The sequence below is a fragment of the Lampetra fluviatilis genome, chromosome 11 (genome assembly GCF_964198595.1).
Source record: "Lampetra fluviatilis chromosome 11, kcLamFluv1.1, whole genome shotgun sequence".
Lineage (NCBI taxonomy): Eukaryota > Metazoa > Chordata > Hyperoartia > Petromyzontiformes > Petromyzontidae > Lampetra > Lampetra fluviatilis.
The window spans coordinates 6,447,615-6,470,316 of record NC_136285.1 but is presented as its reverse complement, the minus strand read 5'-3'; the positions used below and the strand labels follow the sequence as shown (position 1 = coordinate 6,470,316).

Genomic DNA, 22,702 nt, shown 5'->3' with positions numbered 1-22,702 from the left:
CCCCCACCCCTCCCCATTCCCCCCGATTTGACCATTCCTATTCAATCTCATCACATCAGCTCGCAACGTCAGGCCACGCAGCGGCTGCTCTTGCAGCCGGGAGGGTGTTTTCCTGCTGCACACGTTTTCCTGGTTTTTTTTGTGTTACGGCTTCCAGGATGCGATTTGTACTTCACGTGCGAGTGTCGCTGTTTTCGTTTCAACCGTGCTATCAGCCATGTCACGAGGTGACGAAACATCCTTCTGGAACGTCTAAAGTCAGCAGAGCGTTGCATTATGTCAGAGAGTGACCCTGGAAACTGACACCACGATGCTTGTTCCGCAGTCACTTTTCACGAGCGTCTCTCGCTAAACACTGACACCCCCATTCATGCTGTGTGGAGGGGCACTTGAACGCACGCCTCATTTATATATCTATACGTGAAAGGGAGTCCACGCGAGTCGTCCTGGTAAGGGAACTTTATCGTAGCGATCAACACCAACACCTGCAGGGCACGAACACGCGGTGTTGACGTCCAGCCTTTTCGTCCCTGCTACACCGAGCCTTTATCTCACATCTCTTTAAAAACCCTCTCCCCCCCTCTCTCCTCTTTTATATCCCCTCTCTCTTCTCCCCCTCCTTATACACATTCTCTCATCTCCACCTCCTTCTAACCCCTCTCTCCTCTTTGTGTATCCAGTCTTCTCTCCGCCACCTCCTTCTAACCCCTCTCTCACCATCTCCCATTTTCCACCAAGCTGTATCTTTTTTTGGAAGTCATTCAGACTCTGTCTTCTCGACAGACCTGTTCTTCACCTGAGGACAGCTGCTTGCATTGTGGCCGAAACGTCGTGAGAATGATTTTATGATGTTTTATTTGTATTATTTTATTATTTCCCTTCTACGTGACTTTACCGAGAGAACCAAGAAGAAGAAGCTGTATCTTTTTGGAGCTTTCTCCAATCCCCTAGCCCCCCTTTCGCAACTTTCTATGCCAGCTCCCTTCTTTAATGGTTTCTTTGAGCGTGCTCCCTTGACCTTTGCGTGACCCCCACACTCAATCCTGACCGTGTCCCCGCACGAACTCTACAAAAGCTTCAATAAGGTCAGTTGAGACGAGGTAAAGAGGTGGATAAAGTGGGTTGGAGTTGCTGCTGGAAAGATGCCTAAAGTACACAGCGCTTCAAACGGTGCATATTTCTTTATAAATGTTGTTTTGTGTGTTTTAGTTTGTTGTGCTTCCCCCGCAACTCCGATTAGTACGGTTGGCTACATACGGTGCGAAATAAGTTCAACATACATGTTGCCTGCGGTGACATGCGGATCAGAACCATGGGCATTTGTGAAGAAAATGTCAAAGAAAATCTTAAAAGTTAACAGAAAATAATGCACAGATGCAAGCTTGTAATTGCATTAAGAGACACTCATATTGACTGTTGAGTAAGTAGGCTTGTGCAGGACACGTCACTGGCAGGGATAATGGCCAGTGGTCAAGACTCATGATGGTGTGGCAGCAAGGAAGGAACGAAGCAGAGAGAGAGCTTGTCCTACTGTGGAGTGGAGCAATGAAATCGGCTTGTACGCGGGTGTCGGGTGGATTGTTACAAGGCCGTAGACATGGAGTCAATATTGGGGGGGACCAAATCTTCCAGGGTGTCTGGGGGTCCCCCCCCCCAGAAAAAAAAATCTAAATTTGAAAACTAATTTCCTGACTAAAATAAAAAAAAATCACTAACACATCGGATGGACTTTCATTTATTTTTTACAATAATGTCTAATAGTGTATTGTATTACATTGCTCTGTTTTATCTTTTTTATCTTTTCTTGTTTCATTTTATGTAATGGCAGAGATTAGGGATTAATAAAGTACAACCATAACCACAATCATATAAACAGAAATATATTTTATAGCGATATATTGGGGGGGACATTTTTAGCATATTTTGGGGGGGGGGGGATATCCCCCCCCCCCCCAATATATATTATAATTACGGCCTTGGATTGTTACAACGCAGGAGGGCGAGAGAGATGGCGATGGTTTGTGGATTTTACAATGGCTGCGGATGATGATCATGATTTTGGAATCAAATTGCATGAGAACATTTCGTTCAGCAACGTTCGCAGGGGTGAGGCCATGCATAATTTGCACGTGGTTATATGGTTAAGGTTGATTTAATAACAGGAGGCTATCCAAAGTTAAAGCCGGGATCTCAGCAGTGCTGGTACCATGCCCTTACACATAATTTATGGGAACCCTGAATCACCCAGCCACCGTTGGATTGGAATTTCAGGCCTCATTTGTGCACAGCCTTCAGCCTCACAGTTGTCTGCTTTGTGGTCATGTCTTGAGATTACTCACTTTGCAAACAAGTCACTCCAGCCTGCAGATTGGATTTGAACAATGAGCTCCCCATGTCAGTGGGCTGCTCCCTGCTGTGTACATAAACCACTGTCTCGTCTGACGAAGCCATGTGTTCTGCGTTTCCCTGCTTTTGCTTCCCCGCTGCGTAACCGGGAAATATGCTTCCAGCCACAAACGCAGGCAGCGTGTGCATGAATGTTCCCGAGTAGTCGACTCAATTACTCCTGACCGTGCAACTCCGGCCGACACTTGCTTGTACCGCGGCGAATCTCTCAAAGAAACAATCTAGTCCACTGAGAGCAAGGCAACATTTCTCCCTTTGAGACTGAATACAATGTAGTGGCAGTATGATGCACTGACTTCAATTAAATAGAAGGGAATAAAACAAAGTCTAGATTCATCGTGGACTCAGAATATATGGCCCACGAGGAGTTGTGATTCCATGAAAATGGCCGAGTCCCCACAATGAATCGTGGCTTTCTGTAAAATAAACAAACTAAAGGCTGTCAGTGTGCGTTGTGTGATGCTGTAATTGGCTGTGAGATGTATTGCCTTCTACTCAGCCATGTAAAATGTTCCTTTTATGTTTAAGGGCTTTGTGTCACATTCCCTTGCGGCGCAATCTGTCAGTGTTCCAACATTCACCGTTGCACACATAATTTGATCATTTATATCCAAATTGCTCGGCTTTAGTCAACAACGACGGACGAATTGAAAGTTCAGTAAAACATAATTTTGGGGCATCATTCCTAGTTTATTAGTAGGCGTCTGTCACAGGCATACGTGTGTCCGTGTGTGTGCGAGCACCCATGCGATGGAATAAAATGCTCCATTAGAGAGGATGCCTAAGGGTCCAGGCTCTGGGAATTTGTGCCATTCATTAGAGGAGAGAAGTCGATGCAGTTTTATTTATAGGTTCGTTGAATCCATTACTAAGCGCATGAAACAGAAATATTCAAAGGCACGTTTTTCACCTGGTTTGGCACGAGCAGCGGATGAACCACCGAGGGAATGGAAACGCTCCAACGAAACAGCACTCTCCGCCACCATCGGCTTTACTCGAGTGTGGCGCTAGTTTGTGCGCGCGCAGCGTGTGCCCCGCATTCTTGAAGCGCTTGATGCAGCGCACGTGTAAATTTGTCACGCCTTAGCGATCATAACTCATGACAGACGGGGCAGTCTGGCGGTCTAGTGCTCACCACAGAGCCGCTGTTAGTTGGCGTGGGGGGCGCGCGTCAGCCCAGTAATTCGCGCGAGGAGTCGCCAATGCAAGCTGCCCACTAAAGGGAGGATGTACATTTTAACGATTTAAACTTAGTGATAGGTTTTTACCCTTTCAACTGGTACAAAAACGGACACCTTTATACAAGGCATCATGTTTGCAATAACCACAACACAAGCAGTCAAAATGCAAACACAAAGAAACAACTCTGATAATGATAATGATATGCACTGTCCTTATCATTATCAGAGTCATTATCATTATCAGAGTTGTTTCTTTTTGTTTGCATTTTGACTGCTTGTGTTATGGTTATTGCAAACATGATGCCTTGTACAAAGGTGTCAGTGTTTGTACCAGTTGAAAGGGTAAAAACCTATCACTATATTTTGCCACTGGTAAAGGAGGTCTCAGAGTGTAAATGATTTAAACTTAATTTTGTTATTTTACCAGGTAAGGCCCACTGAGCCTATGTGCCTCTTTTTTCAGAAGTGACCAGGCTATCACAAGTGGCGTATCACGTGGAGATGTATTATAGCAGCCACATATTCGAAACGCACGTTGCATCTAGGAAATCCACACGACCACGGGGAGAACATGCACACTCCAAATATACAGCAGGCGTCACGGTGGGGATCGAACCCGCGACCTCCTGAATAACAAGCGAGGTAGTTAACATCTCGTCACTGTAACAGAAGGCTAGTATTGTACGCTGGCTGGAATTTAAGTCCAAACGCGTGATGCATCATGAAAAACGCTTGCAATTTTTTTTATTCAAAACTGTATTTTAAATGTGTCTCCCTTCATCAAAGGACAATACATATCAATAGGCTGCCACTTGGTGTAAGTGACATTGCCACACACAGATCAAATGTTGCTGCAACATGAATGAAAGCGCTGAGATTTGCTCGCGCGTGCTTGTTCGCGACAGCTCTTCTTATAAATACTCTGTCAAATCTACACGCTATTTGATGGCCATATTGGTTCCATGTTGTGTTGAAATCCCTGTCATATTTTTTCCAACGTGTTTGGTTATTGTTTGTGTAGTTTAGTACTGTAGGTGCACCTTGGCAATCCCATTAATTGACATTGTAGGGTTTTTCTTCAAATATACTTTATACAAATATTTTTTTACATAACGTGATGAATATAGATGTTAAATTTTGATTTAAAGCTTTCGTGACTGCAGGGATTCATATTCTTGGTTCTTTCGGTAAAGTCACGTAGAAGGGAAATAAAAAAATGTTTTAAATATAAAACAATAACATTTTTTTATATTTGTATTATTTGATCATTTAGCATTATTTTATTATTTCCCTTCTACGTGACTTTACCGAAAGAACCAAGAATATAATATAGATGTTGTCACGTGAACCCATTGCGACGTACACGATTTTACAGACGTGATTCAACGTACGTATCGTGCGTCTCCCAATCGCGATTCATTGACGAATCGACACATCGTTCCACCTCGCATGCACTCATCATGCCTGGTGGCCACGCATTGTGCCTGCTACACCTTCATTGCCTGCATCGCACCCTGCAGATCAACTGTCAGTTTTGTTCACTGCCTCTCTGAACTCTGGCCCACCTTAACAATTCTGTTTTGTATTTTTGGACCATCCATTCTGCTGTGTTGGAGTCATTCATTTTCAGTTATGACACTGCGATTAGTGCTTCTTCAGTGGAAAGCCCGAGAGAAGTAATTGAGCGCCAGTGTGTCGGCGACGGTGACGAATTGACTCGACGCAGCCACTTCAAGGGCCCTCTTTGCCGCACTTGACATTCTGCCCACGTGCAACAAAAGATATTGACCCGAATGACCCGTCAGCTAACTTTAATCCACACCGGCAAAAAAACAACAACCTTGCTCGTTCCTATTGAGATAAAAGACAGGAGAGAGAGAGAGAATTTTTTGGCTGAGAACAATTTAATTCTAGATTTGAAGCTTTCGTGACTGCAAGGATTCATATTCTTAGGTTTTTTCGGTAAAGGCACGTTGGTAAAAAATTAAAATTAATAGCTACAGCAAACGTGCTGTGACGGTTCCACCTGAAGACGGAAGCTTGTGTTGCCTCCGAAACGTCGTGATTTTTTATGTTATTTTTTATTTTACTTTTATTAATTTTAATTTTTTACCTACGTGACTTTACCGAAAAAACCTAAGAATATGAGAACAATTTGGTTTTCTCCACTTTAGCTCCACGCCTTGGGGAGGGTAGGCATGTGTTTTGTTTTGGGCGATGAATGGCGAGGACGATCCATCAGACTCGCTCAACTGTGCAAGGTTCCTGAAGCCACGAGCGCGATTATCGACGACCTGTTGAGCTTATTGGTTCTTTCGGTAAAGTCACGTAGAAGGGAAGTAATAAAATAATAAAAATAAAACATAATAAAATAATTCTCACGACGTTTCGGCCACAACGCAAGCAGCCGTCTTCAGGTGAAAACCAGGTCTGTGATATGTAAATTCTTTTGTCAAGGCGCCCTTTCCCCCCCTTCCTACCCAGCTTAAATATATTCTCCAAGCATGGTGCTGTTTCATTCAGACGCTGTCGCCTCGACAGCCCTGTTCTTCACCTGAGGACGGCTGCTTGCGTTGTGGCCGAAACGTCGTGAGAATTATTTTATTATATTTTATTTATATTATTTTATTACTTCCCTTCTACGTGATTTTACCGAAAGAACCAAGAAGATGAATCCCTGCAGTCACGAAACCTTTAACTCGAGACCTGTTGAGCGTCTGCTGAGCGCCCGAGCGGATTTATTTTTTGAAACATGGCGAAATGTTTTCCTCTTTTGTTGCTGTTCTTTCAATGAGATTATCCCGCCCAGTCTTGTGCGAAGACACACGTGGCTTTCGGCTGTGCCGAGCAACATCTGCGATGTGTCCGTCCCACTGCGACGGAATTGTCTTGTGTTTTACATTAGTCTTCCTGGCATTCGATCTGTAGCCATGGAAATCCGAGTGTTTCATGAGAGGGATTATGCCAACTCTTGTTTTTTTTAACCCCCTCAACCGAAGCAGCAGTGCCTAAAACGCCGCGTGCTAATTTGCACGCAACGTGCAGCGGAAACGTTTACCCACCCATTCCAGTGAGAGAGAGAGAGAGAGATTTTTAACCCAAAAGAATATTCCGCTAATATTATGAAGAAAAAAACAACAACTCAACGTACCGTAACTTCATGCCAAGCGTCTCTGAAGAAAAGTGCTCGATCGTAAAGTCATAAAAATAAGTATGTTGATGAACGACTGCGATAGCTGTCATCTTGAATAGGTGCCGCATCATAAAACATTGCGAACAGTGCCATGCACATCCATGAGCTATGTAGAGCTCATTTCCTGAGCTTACTCCCCATGTGTTATACAGTTTTCATTTAATTTACCGACATGTTTTGAAAATATTGCTTTTATATTTCTATATTAAGCAGATAACCTATGTGTGTGTGTGCATATATATGTCTGTAAGTCTGGAGTGGGGAGCTGTAGTGTAGTGGTTAGCGCTGCGCTGCGCTATGAACCTGGCGACCCGGGTCGATTCCTGCTCACGGTCAACACCAGTGACGATTATCTGAACCGTTCCTGGGCCTCCCCTAGGTCGAGTCAGCCTCAAATGAGTACCTTGTGTGGTGTGTAAACATTGCCACTGGGGAGACAAAGGCGGTCGGGCGTGGTGCTGGCCACCCACCCCCTCGTGTACCGTTCCGGCCTTCATAGGTGCTCGCTAACAGCACTTGCCCCTACAGTCTGTTAAGGCTATACGGGGGATCTTTGTCTTTTGTCCATCTGGAGAATTCTCCGTAAGCCGCTCCACCAATTTTAACGAACGTTTACGTGAACGAGGGAGAAATGAAAACAAAAGTAAGTTTGACCTCATAATCCGGATTATCCACCTGGCCGTCCTTTACCGCAACACCATTTACAATGTCCACATCGCCCCATTAAAACAAATCCATGTACAGTGGCAGGGAGAGCCATTGAGTTTCAATTGGCTTCCCACCACTGCATGTCATATAAACCGTGTGTGTGTTTTTTTAGGGTGAGTATCAGGTGAGTTGATGACTGGTGAAGGGTGAGCGGTGTCAGCTAAGCGGTGAATGTTTGACGAGGGTTCAGATATGTGTCACGTGTCATGGCACTCCGTCCATACGATGCCCTCTGGGATATATAATGGTAAAGCAAACATCGTAGTTTGTTTATAGATTAGCTGTACAGCTCTGTGGTGTGTTTTCGGTTTGCGTCGCTGGGAGCTTCAGGCACTGAATTCAGTTCCTGAAGAAGCTACCAGCACGTGGATCGAAACGTCGGACATCATGCCGAACAACGTGCAGTGCAACTCTAAAACAAACCTGACAGCTGTACAGCACAAAAATTAAAACACACGCAAGAGTAGAAGCTTCAAATATTTGCCAAACAAAAAATCACGTTTCTTAAGTAAAGATTGTAGACCTCTACTTGCAAAGCTGGAAGCAACACAGCAACGAGAGCGATAGTTGACAAGTTTCTTGAACCGCGTTCCAGTTGCGCGAGAGTGGAGAGACAGATTGAGGACATGAGTCTGTTAAAAAAATTAACCCGTAAAAACAAAGTTTTTTACTATAAATCCTTTATATGCGTGGCATCGGTTTTATTTTATTATTCATTTCTGTTTTTCTTGAGTAAGAGTTTCATTTTTATCACATTGGTATTTTAAATGAAATATGAAATTTTTTTTTTCCTAAAAAGTGTAACATTTTGGGGAAAAATTTTCACGAAAATAAATTGTCACGCACAACGAGTCTGTGTGCAAAATGTCAGCTCGATTGGATCACGGGAAGTGGGTTAAAAAACGACCGAAAGATTTGCACGGTCGTAAGCACGCAAGCAAGCAAGCAAGTGAACTTAATATTAAGGATTTAAAAAAAGAGTCCAGGCCGTGTGAGGACAGAACGAGGAGGATAAATGTCCCATCCTTGCAGTGAGTCAACTCCACGTGGCACAAATCGAGATGCTTTCCCCTCGAAGTGTGGTGGGTGGGTGGCAGGGCTGACGTTCAAGTTCAAGTTCATTTATTAGGTATAGCCCTGTGAGCCATTCGGCTCTTGAATCGGGTGCAACCGCAACAAACAAAAAACAAAAACATGAACAAAAAAACATCTTAAAGTGAATATGTGACTAAGTGCAAACAGAAATCCAAGAAAAGACAGTAAAACATTGCAGAAAAAAAATCACCGTACATCAACGTGAAAGGGGGCAGCCTTTCGCTTCTCTCAGTGTGGCTCTGCTGCAGCTGAAATTCAAACTCCGTTTTCACTCTCAAGAGGTGGTACTCACTAGCGGAGAAGGCCTCTGCTTCCCAGGGCCCTGGTGCACGTTATTTATGCGCTCAGACCAGTATGTAGATGCGTGCTGAGAAAATGCACACATCAATATCGACTTTTGTGTAAAAGTGACAATATATGTGCATGGACCTCCGATTAGCACGGTTGGCTACGTATGGTGTAAAAGAAGTTCAACATAATGCAACACGCCTATGGGGCCGTCCATAAGTGACGTCACGCACCTAGGGGGGGGGGGGGGGGTCAGACATTGTGACGATGTGTGACGATAAGGGGGGAGGGGGGTTGAGAAATGTGACGTCACATCAAAATGTGCAACTTTAAATAAATATAGACAACACGTTCTACTTAAATAGACTTTATTATAAATGTTTTCTCCTACAACATCAGAGTGCAGCGCCACATTAAATACGCACCACAATGACGATAGTTTAAAGCGATTTGAAGCATGTTTTATTTTCAAAATGGAAATAAGTTTTTTTTGGGGGGGGCAGAGCTTTGTGACGTCATATTTGAGGGGGGGTCTGACTTTTTGTGACGCCGTGTGACGAGGGGAGGGGGGTGAAAAATCGTCCAAAATCGCGTGACGTCATTTATGGACGGCCCCTATGTGTACAATGAAAGGTAGAAGTGTACGGTGATCACGCCACGGCTGCCATTCGGGTCTCCTCCAACGTCCAGAGAGAGCCCCTCCAGAAGGCAACTTTGCCTACTCTTCCATGCTGGCCAAAATGTATTGGATGTAGTCGCTTGACGAATCGTGCATACACACAATACCACACGTGACCACCCCCAGCCCCCACTTGGGGCCCCTGTGTAGACTGAACCCGTCACGTGTCCTCTGGGGTCAGCCAGAGTTCCACGGCCCTTAGTAACCCCATTCCCGTGGCTGGCACTCTCACACCCTACCCTGTAGGGGTCGGCACTGCACGCAGAGCGTGGTGCCATCCAGCGCTCACCGAGCCTCTCTGGGGCCATTACTGTACCCACATTGTCGTGGTGCCCGCGATGTCACTAAACATACATAAACACATGAACGTTATAATAACAATAATACTTGACAACCTTTTGTCAGCCCACTGCTGTAAGAAGGCGTTGCTACACAATGTCATTGATGGGGGATGTTTGGCCGTTCTTCACTTCGCTGGTCAGTCTGGATAAAGTGAGGGGTGGAGGGGGCAGCGAGATTGATCCAGACATCACTCGCCACTGACCTTAGCCATGGCTGGGAATCAAACTCGGCGAACTGGAGAGAAAGCACCGTGCACCAATAACTGCGCCACTTGCTCCACATTCATTCGACATGTCCCGATGTAAACTACACACGTGCATCGTCACCGATCTTCGCCGATTTGTGTGCGTGCTGTTTCCGTGTTTCTATGAGACAGCCGCACCCTATCGAGATGTGTGCAGTTCAGTTACAAGGCAAGCCAGCTTTGATTATAATACTAAATTGGCTTTATGAACGCTTCAGTGGACATTGTTTCCAGTGACAGCCACATCGTGGCCTGATCTCACAAACTGCGACTCGCAGTTTCATCGACACGTTAAGCAAACTTGACTGCCGCTTCATTGAACCATTTATTCAGTGGTTTTCACAATAGGCAGCGTCACTCAGTCTCAAACTGACCAGGGTTTACTCAACAATAATGTGTTAGTAATCATAATAACGTCATGTATTAATCTGGGGAAGTCTCCAGACTTTACTGGGAAAGGTCCTGCATTCGATGTTTGACCAATGTCTACAATGTACAAGGAATGTTTTTGTGTGTTGGATGAAACTAGAGACGTGTGAAAAAGCCTTGGCGTACAAAAGGGGTTCACACCCACAAAAGTCCATTTCCTGTATTTCAAGCCATCCTGTACTTCAATCTGCTGGCCACCTTGTGCCCGCCACCAAGGGAGGCAGTTTCACAATTCATCACTATCCACCAACCTCTCTTGCGATGGTTTGAACTGGCGAGTGCTGAAGCCAAGGGGCTGTGCATTCCACAGGATTTGTTCCCCTCTGCTAAGGCATTAACCGCACGCTCGTAGTTGGGATTTAATATGCGCAGTGGAAATGCCCGAGGCTCACTGAGCCCACACTCTGTCACCGTAATGAGACGGGCTCACAGCAGAACGGCACACGGCGCGCGACTCGACACCAGACTGGTGGCGAAACGGACTTAGACCGAGCGTGCCGTAAATCGTAATGAGGCCGTGGGATGAGAGTTGAAAACGTTCTGGGGGGAAAGGAGCAGTGCCGAATTCTCCTAGTAGCAAAAGTAGCTGCTGCATATGTAGCTGCGGGCCCCGCACTTTCAAGCGCCCCGCGCAAAATGCTTTCAAGCTATCAATTCCGGTTCAGTGATTCTGCACTTGCTCTATCACTATAGTACTATACTGCCTTCAACTTTTATGAACGACTGGGTGTTTAAGGTTAGCGATTTGTAGTATTATCTGGCTGTGTAGAAAATATAACAATACAATTACTTTACTGTGCAAGTAAAACATTTGTATTTATGTACATTTTAAAATTTAGGGCCCCTTTATAACATATGCTACAGGCCCCACACTAGCTTAATACGGCACTGGGTAGGAGGCAGCGGATGTGGTGGGGAGGGGGAAGAACCGAAAAGCAACTGGAACATAGGTGGGCTTGGTGACTGCATAAGCACCGCCGCATTGGACGGACTATTCCTTCCGATGTGCTCTCACTGCCTTTAACGATGCTACTTGCACGCGCATGTACAGACACACGCCACGCTTAATAAACTTGCACTCGCGCGGATGACAGTGATTTTAATAATGTATGCGTTAATGTCGTGGAATATGCTTGAAACGCCCTCTAATGCAGTGAAGTGTTTTAGAGCAAACGGTACGCGTTTTATACTTTTTTTAAAGACAAATTGTACTTTTAATTTTTGTTGATTGAGTCTTGACTCACAATTTGAAGGCCCGCGAGATTACATTTTGGTAGTCTCTGCTCAAAAAAATATTTCTTCGCGGTTTGTAAAATTAGTACCACTTTCTGGGAAGGTTGATAGTGGTCATCCTATGAAGAAACTGAGGCCTGCCATCCGAATGTGTAATTTCCAGCACCGGCTCGGAACCACCATTGGAGCAGAGCACTGCCCAATTGTTCGTTTAAGCAGGGAGACATTGTGACTTAATTTTGAGAAAGGGCATCAAGCTTTAGTGAGCGCATGCAGTGACCTGCAAACAAACCCTAATCTGTTCATAAATTATCATTTGATGGATTTATCGTTTTGAAATATGAAACCAGCGGGTGCTTGGCTTATATCAACCCTTTAATTAAAATAGCCATACAAAAAAATCCCTGGAATTCGCAATGAAATGCCAATGAAATTAAGCACACAATAAAAGTCCTTAGATCTTGTGGACCTGCAGATGTTCCGTAGATCATTGCTGCCGATATCACGGCCGTGGTCTGCACGTGTTACTAATAATGGCTCATTAATTTATTGTCTGCCTGGTGTAAACCCACATGCCGTTCATTGCATCTTTCATAATATGGATCTTATCGGGAACATGCTTTAACGATGGAAATATTTTATCATAGGTTAAGGTGCTGTCCTGTAATTTCTTGCTCATGCCACTGCTCGTAGAAGGGCCTCCGCTCAAGGGAGCGACCTCTGGATTTCAAATCTAGAGCTCCCTGTAGCGAGAGTTCTAGAGAATCCCTCCAGAGGATATTTAGGCCTACAAAAAAAAAATACTTATGAATGTAATAATTGTTCTTATGTTCTCACTCAGCCAACCAGTGAATGTACATCATCACGTTAAGCACACAAGAAATACCGTAGCTCTGACAGAAACTCCCCAAGTTAACTGCCCACTATTCTGAGTCCCACAGTACACAACATTCCGTACACAACAGCACTATTATAATGTTCCTTTATATTAGATTAATTATCACTTCTTGGAAGGTCAATGGACGCTGTTTCGCAAGCCGCGGTGTACAAGACTGGTACCCCATTGCTTCTGTCAGGCACTCACATTTTGTGGGAACAAAGTCCCATTTGTGGTATGTAAAACACGACTTTTCTATCGTGGGAAGTTCTTCCAACGGCTGAAGCCACACAGGCAGCTTAGTTCTGGTTGAGTGTGAGGCCACATTGCCCGGCCAACTTTCGCGCTGCCACACAGCGAGTTGTAGTCGCTTCGACAGGAGGTTTTCATTTCATAGATCCCCGAATCGCTTTGCAAGCATCGTCCAGCAAAAACACACGAATGCATTGAAACGAAGTGAAGCATGATGCGTGCCTGGATATCATAATGAAAAACACGATTAATAATTGTCACATGTAAAAATTAGCAAATAAATACATATACCCATGTGTTTGTTTAAATCAAATGTGGTGCCTGATGGGATTCCTCACAGAAAATTGCGAAGGTTGGCGCGTTACATCAGTGCCATAAAGCGTGGGACTAAATCTCTAATATTATTGGTGGCCGTTGCCGCGATGTAACGTGAGTTAAGCTGAGCGCTTGCACCCATTGTACGCTTTATTTGCATTCGTTCCCTGTACCAATGTAAACATTTGGTTCTGATTGCATTATGCATGGTAGAGATGGCAAGTCTGAAAGTTATTTTTCTTTCCCTAGATATTCTCAATGCTGAATGGCCAAAATTGAAGCCGACTCTTTCTTGATGTTGGCTTTGCTGCTGGATTGTCAAGCCAAGGGGTGCCTTGCAAACGAGGCAATTTTCCCTGAGTGGTAATTTTCCCTGACGTGAAGGTTTTAACTGACGGACATGGCTTGCTTCCACCGCAGTGCACTCTGGTTGTCCTCGCTCACTGCTACGAGGCATGTGGCGCAAGTTGGGCAGGATTGGTCTAGTGGAGGCTCATAAGCAAGATAATGCCCCAATCGCTTCACCTGTGTAATATCATCTGGATGGGATTTGTCCATGTAGCCTAAGAAATCATGAATGTTGCATTCATCGTGTCTCAGTGGGTTCACATCTGTTTACATCTGGTTACATCCAGGACACTGATATGTTAAGACCGGTGATGCTTAATAGGTTAATGGCCCTCATGAACCTATTGCTGGTGACGCAACTTGCCGCACAAACCCTCGCAGACAGCAAGGCAATCGTCGACGGAAACCTCAAACTGATCCTCGGGCTGGTGTGGACGCTCATCCTGCACTACTCCATCTCCATGCCCGTGTGGGAGGACGAGGAGGAGGACGAGGCCAAGAAGCAGACGCCCAAACAGAGGCTGCTCGGCTGGATACAGCACAAGCTGCCCGACCTGCCCATCAGCAACTTCAGCCAGGACTGGAAGGACGGCCGGGCACTCGGGGCGCTGGTGGACAGCTGCGCACCGGGTGAGATGCCCCCCTTACCCCCCACCCCCCCCCCCCGTCTCATTGTTTTTCGGACGAAGGCGCGGGGAGGGTTTTGGTTCGTGTACGTGCAGCGGCCATTTTGACAGTCCACTCTCGGGACGAGGAGGACCTCCTCCCAGGGTCTGCGTGCTTCGTGACGGCTTGTTTCACGATAATACTTCGCCACGCTGTGGTCAGTGCGGGCGAGTGACGGCAAGGAACATCGATGTGGGAACAAAGACAGGACAGGACAGCCGTGGGTTCTGATGCACGCTCCCTCTGCTGCCCACCCAGGCTATAGCAACCGATTTTACACGGTGGTTGCCCATCCAAACACTGTCCAGGCTCACCTCTGCTCAGTCTCGTAGATCCGACGAGATCGGACGCACTCGGGGTGACTCGGTTAGAGGCATGTAAAGACAGGGCATGCGCATTGAATTCACTTCAAAGCCTGCTACAAAGATGGGCATGACTCTGCGCGTGCCGTGCAGGTCTGTGTCCTGACTGGGAGATCTGGGACGTGCATCAGCCCGTCGACAATGCCCGGGAGGCCATGCAGCAAGCAGAGGACTGGCTGGGAGTGGCTCAGGTACAGGCGAGAGGTGGCACGGACTCACCTTGACCGGACCGTCAACCACAAATGTGAACCACCTGGGCGGTGGTGGCCATGCACGCCTGTAATCCAGCACTGTGGAGCGAGGGTTGGTGGGTCGGACAAATGACAACACTCTGGGAGACTCCCTTCCTGTGGCCATTGAGGTGCAGCGTGTGGCCCAATAGCATCTGTCCTTTGTGTCTGGGATCGAGTGTTGCCCCCTCGCATCCATGGGTTGACTTCGGGTGGTCCAGTTTCCTCCCACATGTACACATACTAATTGGCTGAAGATATCCTTAGAGAGAACTGCAGAGTATTTGTTGGTGCTGGCTCACCATCTGGCTCGTTTGTGGTTCCTCAGCGATTGTGAGATGTAATTTGCATGAACGACGTGATATAAAATTTATCATAATAATGTTTTTTTTAAGATTGGATTGGAGTGGCTATACTAAGCTATATCCAAGAAAGACTAATCTAGTTGAAATACCAGTAATGATTTAATAATGGACTGGCTGCTTGCCTCGTCACTGAGTTGCACAATAAGCGTATCTAAGAGGCCATGTCTGTCATGGATTGAATGACTGTGCACAAAGCTGCGGCACAGCCTATTCGGCTACACGGGTAAATCTTTTAGCTTTCGCGCCTCCGATTCGCACGGTTGGCTACGTACGGCGCGAAAGAAGTTCAACACACGTACATACATTCGCGCGCGTTGTTCATGTGCGCGCGTGTCGTGTGCGCAATCCACAGGTGATCGCGCCGGAAGAGATCGTCGACCCCAATGTGGACGAGCACTCGGTGATGACCTACCTCTCGCAGTTCCCCAAGGCCAAGCTCAAGCCCGGCGCTCCGCTCCGCCCCAAACTCAACCCCAAGAACGCGCGCGCCTTCGGCCCCGGTGCGTGAGGGAACGCGACGGAGTGCGTGACGGAACGAAATCGCCCCGGGGCTCAGCCCCAAGGCACAATTTCGCACGAGGCAGAGTGCTCTTGGGGTATCGTTTCTCCCCTGTTCGACCTAAGCTGCAATACTGAGCTGTACCGCTGGTTACACAGGAGGTTGTGGGTTCGATCCCGACCCCGATGCCTGTATATTTGCAGATTGCACATTTCTCTCTCCCCGTGGTCGCGTGGATTTTTCTCCGGGTCCTCCGGTTTTTACCTCCACAACATGCGTTTAGAGGTTTTGGCTCTTATACGTTTCCACATAATGAGCCACTTCGTTAGGCTATGATTTGTGGCCAGGTTGCTTCTGAAAATAGCTAAATAGCTCAGTGGGACTTACCTGGAAAAATTTAAAGTTTCGTTAAATTCTTTTTGGGGAACGAAATTGGCCGGAAAGAATTAAATGGTGCTTATCATGTGGACATTTCTAGCAGCAAAATGCATGTTTCTTATTATGAAGGGAAAGACTGGTAGATCCGGAGAAAAAATCCACGAGGCTATGGGGAGAACAGGCAAACTCAAAATATAGAGGCGTCAGGGTCAGGATCGAACCCACGACCTCCTGTATAACCAGGCGAGGTAGTTAACATCTCGCTGCTGTGGCGAGATGTTAACTACATGCGGAAGAGGTAAACAACACCCAATGTCTGGACGTCGGCTTCCCGAGGGCACTGATGTGGTCGTCCTATGGGGACATTCGGCGTCCAAAAGCTTCACCACGTTGATCGGCTTGATCGCCGTGGTGAACAGAAAAAACTCGTGCTGTGTGAAGGGAAGTGGAAGATGTGAAGGGCTGAGGGGTCATTCCTATACTGCACCTGAATGAGGCAAATGAGAGCCACCTGACATTTCACCGACGCTGTTCCTCGCACCGTGTACCGCCAACGCGCTCGCTGTGATTGAAATCGGAGCGCCGCGCTCGGTGAATGTTTTTTGTTTGTTCTTGTGACATCTTGAGTTCGGATCTGGTTTTGAGCTTCGCCCGAGATTGAACTGGGTTTTCAAGCGTCGCGAGTTGACGGTCTCGGCCCTGTCACCCGCGACCGTCTCAAACAACCCGCCGTATTCATTTACGTTTTCCACCGGATTTGTTTTAAAAAAAAATACGCTCAAACTCAGGTGTGGAGACCGTCGGAAACTCGGTTGAGCGCGCGGCCGAGTTCGTCGTGGAGACGGAGAATGCCGGCCTCGGGGAGGTGCTGGTGTTCGTGGAGGACCCCGAGGGACATAAAGAAGAGGTGCTCGCAAACAGATGCACACGCGCAGATGCACACGCAGATAATGAATGCTCTACAAAGCCAAATAACCCCAGTTATAGCCTTTACAGACTTGTGTGGCCAGTACTGTTAGCCAGGACCTATGAAGGCCAAGTACTCAATACGTGCAGATGCAAAGACACGTTCACACTCACAAATGCAGGTGCACGAATAATGAAAAGACAAAGATCCCCCGTATAGCCTTAACGGGATTTTGAGGCAAGTGCTGTTAGCGAGAACCTATGGAGGCTGGCACGGCACACGAGGGGGTGGGTGACCAGCACCACGCCCGGCCACCTTTGTCTCCCCAGTGGCGATATTTACACACCGCACCAGGTATTCGTTTGAGTCGACCTAGGGGAGGCCCAGGAACGGTTCAGATAATCGTCAACGGTGTTGGCCGTGAGCAGGAATAGAACTCGGGTCACAGGGCTCAGAGTACAGCGCAATAACCACGACACTAACGCTCCCCACTGCTGCTTGTGACTACTGCTTCTGCTGCTGCTGATGTGACTACTGCTTCTGCTGCTGACGATGTGACTACTGCTTCTGCTACTGATGCTGTGACCACTGCTTCTGCTGCTGCTGATGTGACCACTGCTTCTGCTACTGATGCTGTGACCACTGCTTCTGCTGCTGCTGATGTGACCACTGCTTCTGCTACTGATGCTGTGACCACTGCTTCTGCTGCTGCTGATGTGACCACTGCTTCTGCTACTGATGCTGTGACCACTGCTTCTGCTGCTGCTGATGTGACCACTGCTTCTGCTGCTGCTGATGTGACCACTGCTTCTGCTACTGATGCTGTGACCACTGCTTCTGCTGCTGCTGATGTGACCACTGCTTCTGCTACTGATGCTGTGACCACTGCTTCTGCTACTGATGCTGTGACCACTGCTTCTGCTACTGATGCTGTGGCTACTGCTTCTGCTGCTGATGATGTGACTACTGCTTCTGCTGCTGACGATGTGACTACTGCTTCTGCTACTGATGCTGTGACCACTGCTTCTGCTACTGATGCTGTGGCTACTGCTTCTGCTACTGATGATGTGACTACTGCTTCTGCTGCTGACGATGTGACTACTGCTTCTGCTACTGATGCTGTGACCACTGCTTCTGCTACTGATGATGTGACCACTACTTCTGCTACTGATGATGTGACTACTGCTTCTGCTACTGATGTGTTGACTGCTGCTTCTGCTACTGATGCTGTGACTACTGCTACTGATGATGTGACTACTGCTTCTGCTACTGATGATGTGACCACTGCTTCTGCTACTGATGTTGTGACTACTGCTTCTGCTACTGATGTTGTGACTACTGCTTCTGCTACTGATGATGTGACCACTACTTCTGCTACTGATGATGTGACTACTGCTTCTGCTACTGATGCTGTGACCACTGCTTCTGCTACTGATGATGTGACCACTACTTCTGCTACTGATGATGTGACTACTGCTTCTGCTACTGATGTGTTGACTGCTGCTTCTGCTACTGATGCTGTGACTACTGCTACTGATGATGTGACTACTGCTTCTGCTACTGATGATGTGACCACTGCTTCTGCTACTGATGTTGTGACTACTGCTTCTGCTACTGATGATGTGACTACTGCTTCTGATGCTGTGACTACTGCTTCTGCTGCTGATGATGTGACCACTGCTTCTGCTACTGATGATCATGATGATGTGACTACTGCTTCTGATGCTGTGACTACTGCTTCTGCTACTGCTACTGATGCTGTGACTGCTGCTTCTGCTACTGACGCTGTGACCATGCTGCTGGTGGTGCTGACTCTGGTCGGGGTTGTGTGTGTGTGATGCGGAGCAGGCCCGGGTGACTCCCAGGCACGACAAGCAGCGCTCCTTTGCGGCGGTCTACCGCCCCCGCGTGGCGGGGCCACACAAGGCAAGCCGCTGATGCTGCTGCTGATGATGCTGCTGATGATGCTGCTGCTGCTGATGATGCTGCTGATGATGATGCTGCTGATGATGCTGCTGATGATGCTGCTGATGATGATGCTGCTGATGATGCTGCTGCTGATGATGCTGCTGATGATGATGCTGCCGCTGATGCCGCTGATGCTGCCGCCGATGCCGCCGATGCCGCCGCCGCCGCCCCCTAACCCAGTATATTTAAACTGGGTTAGGGGGGGAAGATATACGCTGCCAAGCTTGGCGGTGTTCATTCAGACGCTGTCTTTCCGACAGACCTGTTCTTCACCTGAGGACGGCTGCTTGCGTTGTGGCCGAAACGTCGTGAGAATTGTATTATTTTATTATGTTTTATTTTTATTATTTTATTATCTCCCTTCTACGTGACTTTACCGAAAGAACCAAGAAGATGAATCGTGTTACTTGTTTGTTTTTAATTTGCTTTATCCGGTGTTACATTTTATTAAATATTGTCCAACTTATTGTGTTTGTCGTATAATGGCTGTCGCTCTCATAGCAACAAAAACACCCGGTGGGTGAGCCTTGCAGGTGCGCCCTGCCCTGGCTGCCCCACCGGCGAGAACTTCCGCACGGCGGGGCCCCGGGGTGATCCGCGGCTCGCAAAAACACCTCTCTCTCTCTCTGTGTGTCTGAGTGTCGCGCTCTCCATCTCCTTCGGTCTCGCCCCGGCCCACCAACCCCGGCAGGTGACGGTGCTGTTCGCGGGGCAGCACATCGACCGCAGCCCCTTCCCCGTGCTGGTGGCGCCGCCCCACGGGGACGCCGGCAAGGTGACGGCCCGCGGGCCCGGCCTGGAGCCGAGCGGCAACGTGGCCGGCAAGGCCACCTACTTCGACATCTGCACCGCCGGTATGGGGGGGGGGGGCTGGTGTAGGGGTGGGCTTAGACGATTACGCAATGGGCCATTGTTGTTTGTTGTTCGTGTATTTTGTTCGGTGACGATTGTTATTTTCACTTTTCTTCTTTCGTGTCGGTCACATTCCGATTTTGCGTCGCGTAATCACGTTGCAAAAAATAATAATTACGTTCAGATATTTAGCAGTGAGCAGTGCACCACCCAGAGCTCGTGAAGTACTCTATCTGCATTTTTCGATTTAAAGCTTTCGTGACTGCAGGGATTCATCTTTTTGGTTCTTTCGGTAAAGTCACGTAGAAGGGAAGTAATAAAATAATAAAAATAAAACATAATAAAATAATTCTCACGACGTTTCGGCCACAACGCAAGCAGCCGTCCTCAGACGCTGTTTCCCCAACAGACCTGGTCTTCACCTGAGGACGGCTGCTTGCGTTGTGGCCGAAACGGCGTGTGAATTATTTTATTATGTTTTATTTTTTATTATTTTATTACTTCCCTTCTACGTGACTTTATCGAAAGAACCAAGAAGATACTCTATCTGCAATTGGCCTGTTCATCTACATGAGAGGCACATCGTTTATACAGGGGGGTCTACACGGAGTGTTTGTCATGTGTCAAGCGAAACAAAATTTTAAACTTCTCAGAGGTGGAATTAGCAGAATTAAGTGAAACAACACGTAAAATATCATGGATTTTTTTTAATGTTCACTCATTGGAGACTGGGGCCTAAGCTGTCAACTCGCTGTGCTTGAGAGCCCCAGTTTATTCGCGGGTGTCTTTCTAGATTTGAATCTTCCATTTTTTGCGATGCTTGCTCAGTGTGCATTGACGAAGGCGTGAAGCCCCCTAAAGCTGTGCGGCCATTGCTCCAGCGTCCGTCGCTGCTACCTCCCACTGCTCGATGAGTACAAATGCGCTGCCAGGTTCGGTACCTTGCTCGCAGCAGTACGTACACTGGTGGCAGTCGGCAAACCGAACGCTGTCGGTATACGCTGCGGCACGGCTCCGGCGTGAGTGAGAGCTGTCTGGCCCCGAGGGGGAAAATTACACTAAACACATTTTTAAAACATTTTAACCAGGTAAGACCTGGCCGCAAATGATAGCTCAACAAAGTGACTTGTCACGTGGAAATTTATAGCAGCCAAATACTCTAAACGAATGTTTATTAATGTGGAGGGGAAAACCGGAGGACCCGGAGAAAAATCCAAGCAACCGCGGGGAGAGAGACAAACAAACTCCAAATATACAGCAGACGTCAGGGTCGGGATCGAACCCACGACCTCCTGCATACCAGGCGAGGGAGTTAACATCTCCTAGCTACCGTGATGATGATGATGAGAGAGAGAGACAAACGTAAACTGCAAATATACAACAGCAGGCGTCAAGGTCGGGGTCGAACCCACGACCTCCTGCATACCAGGCGAGGGAGTTAACATCTCGCCACCGTGGTGCCGTGTGGCGACGACGCAGGCGCCGGAGTGGGCGACGTGGCGGTGGTCGTGCTGGACCCGCGGGGCCGTCGCGACGCCGTCGAGATGACGCTGGAGCAGCGGCGCGACGCGGTGCTGCGCTGCACGTACCGGCCCCTGCTGCCCGGCCCCCACGTCGTGTCCGTGGGCTACGCGGGCGCGGCCGTGCCGCACAGCCCCTTCTCGGTGAACATCGGCGAGGGTGCGTCGAACCCCGGGCCCACGAGCCCCCTGCCCCATGCGCATGGGGCTGACCTTAGCGTAACTGTGCTATGAAGGGCAATTTCCCAAAACATCGTCGATTTTATACATATGCTTTTTAGTTTTAAGGTCACTGAGTTATAGACGAATGTGTTGAGTTTTTTTGTTGTTGTTGATAATTGTACTCGTGCGCCACTGTCAACGCGGCAACAGCATCACCAAATAATGTTCAGCGTAAGTTGGTGTGGTTCAGTCTGTCTGCGTACAACGCTCGTATGTATTTATCTACATCGCTTCGGTTGGGTCTAACTTCTCAGTGCCCAGTCCGACGTAACGTTTTATGTCACGTGCATTCGTCTCCTGTGTGTCTTGGTCTGGTTGTATATATGTGTTTCTAATTCCTAGTGCAAAAAATCATTGAGTGTGAACCATGTGCATTTTAAAGTTCAGTCTCACTGCCAGTGCATTTCTGCATTATTAATCCTGCTTCCAGCAATTGGTGAATTTGCAAGTTATGAGCAATGTTTGTTGATGGTAATTGTGATGAGCAATGTCTGGTAATGAGAGTGCATCAATGAATCTTTTTAAATCCAATCCTCATCACAATTACAATTACCACCACCACTGATCCCACCAACATTACTACCAATACTACCACTCCTACCGCCACCACTCTCACGACCACCACCATCGCCACCACCCGTGCCCCCCCCCTCCCACACCTCAGCGTGCAACCCGGGCGCCTGCAGAGCGTCGGGTCGGGGCCTGCAGTCGAGAGGCGTGCGCGTGGGCGACGCGGCCGGCTTCCGCGTGCTCACCAAGCAGGCCGGCTCCGGGGAGCTCAACGTGTTGCTCAGGAGCCCTCGTGAGTCAACCCACTTGGCCCCCCACGCCCCTGCCTCGCCTCGCGCTCGATCGATCGCTCGCTCACCGCAGAACGCGAGCTCCGTTCAATCAGGGCCTCCCTACTGGCGGAGGTGCGGCAGGAATTTAAAATCGGCCTTTATGTTCTGCCATCGTCAATTTCATTGTGGGATTTGATTCGGCAAGGGCATGTGTCGCGTTGGCTGCGCGAGTGAATACGTGACCTTCACATGGGCACAGGAGCCAGGGTGAGAGTGCGCTCATTTGCAATTCCGCTGCTGGTGATTTCAACACTGTTCAGTCAGATGCGCGCAGCGTGCGATAACTTCGTATTTTTTTGAA

General features: G+C 47.8%; 1 protein-coding gene across 2 annotated transcripts in view; it reads left to right on the top strand.

Moving 5' to 3' along the window:
* Positions 1 to 22,702, top strand: part of LOC144934746 (filamin-C-like) — a 181,065-nt gene that overhangs the window by 101,585 nt on the left and 56,778 nt on the right. For both annotated transcript variants that reach the window (XM_078860852.1, XM_078860853.1), the window contains 8 exons: positions 13,972 to 14,220; positions 14,712 to 14,809; positions 15,566 to 15,713; positions 16,879 to 16,997; positions 18,846 to 18,923; positions 19,657 to 19,819; positions 21,297 to 21,497; positions 22,224 to 22,361. In XM_078860852.1, the coding sequence (XP_078716978.1) occupies positions 13,972 to 14,220; positions 14,712 to 14,809; positions 15,566 to 15,713; positions 16,879 to 16,997; positions 18,846 to 18,923; positions 19,657 to 19,819; positions 21,297 to 21,497; positions 22,224 to 22,361 (1,194 nt within the window). The remainder of the gene's footprint in view (positions 1 to 13,971; positions 14,221 to 14,711; positions 14,810 to 15,565; positions 15,714 to 16,878; positions 16,998 to 18,845; positions 18,924 to 19,656; positions 19,820 to 21,296; positions 21,498 to 22,223; positions 22,362 to 22,702) is intronic.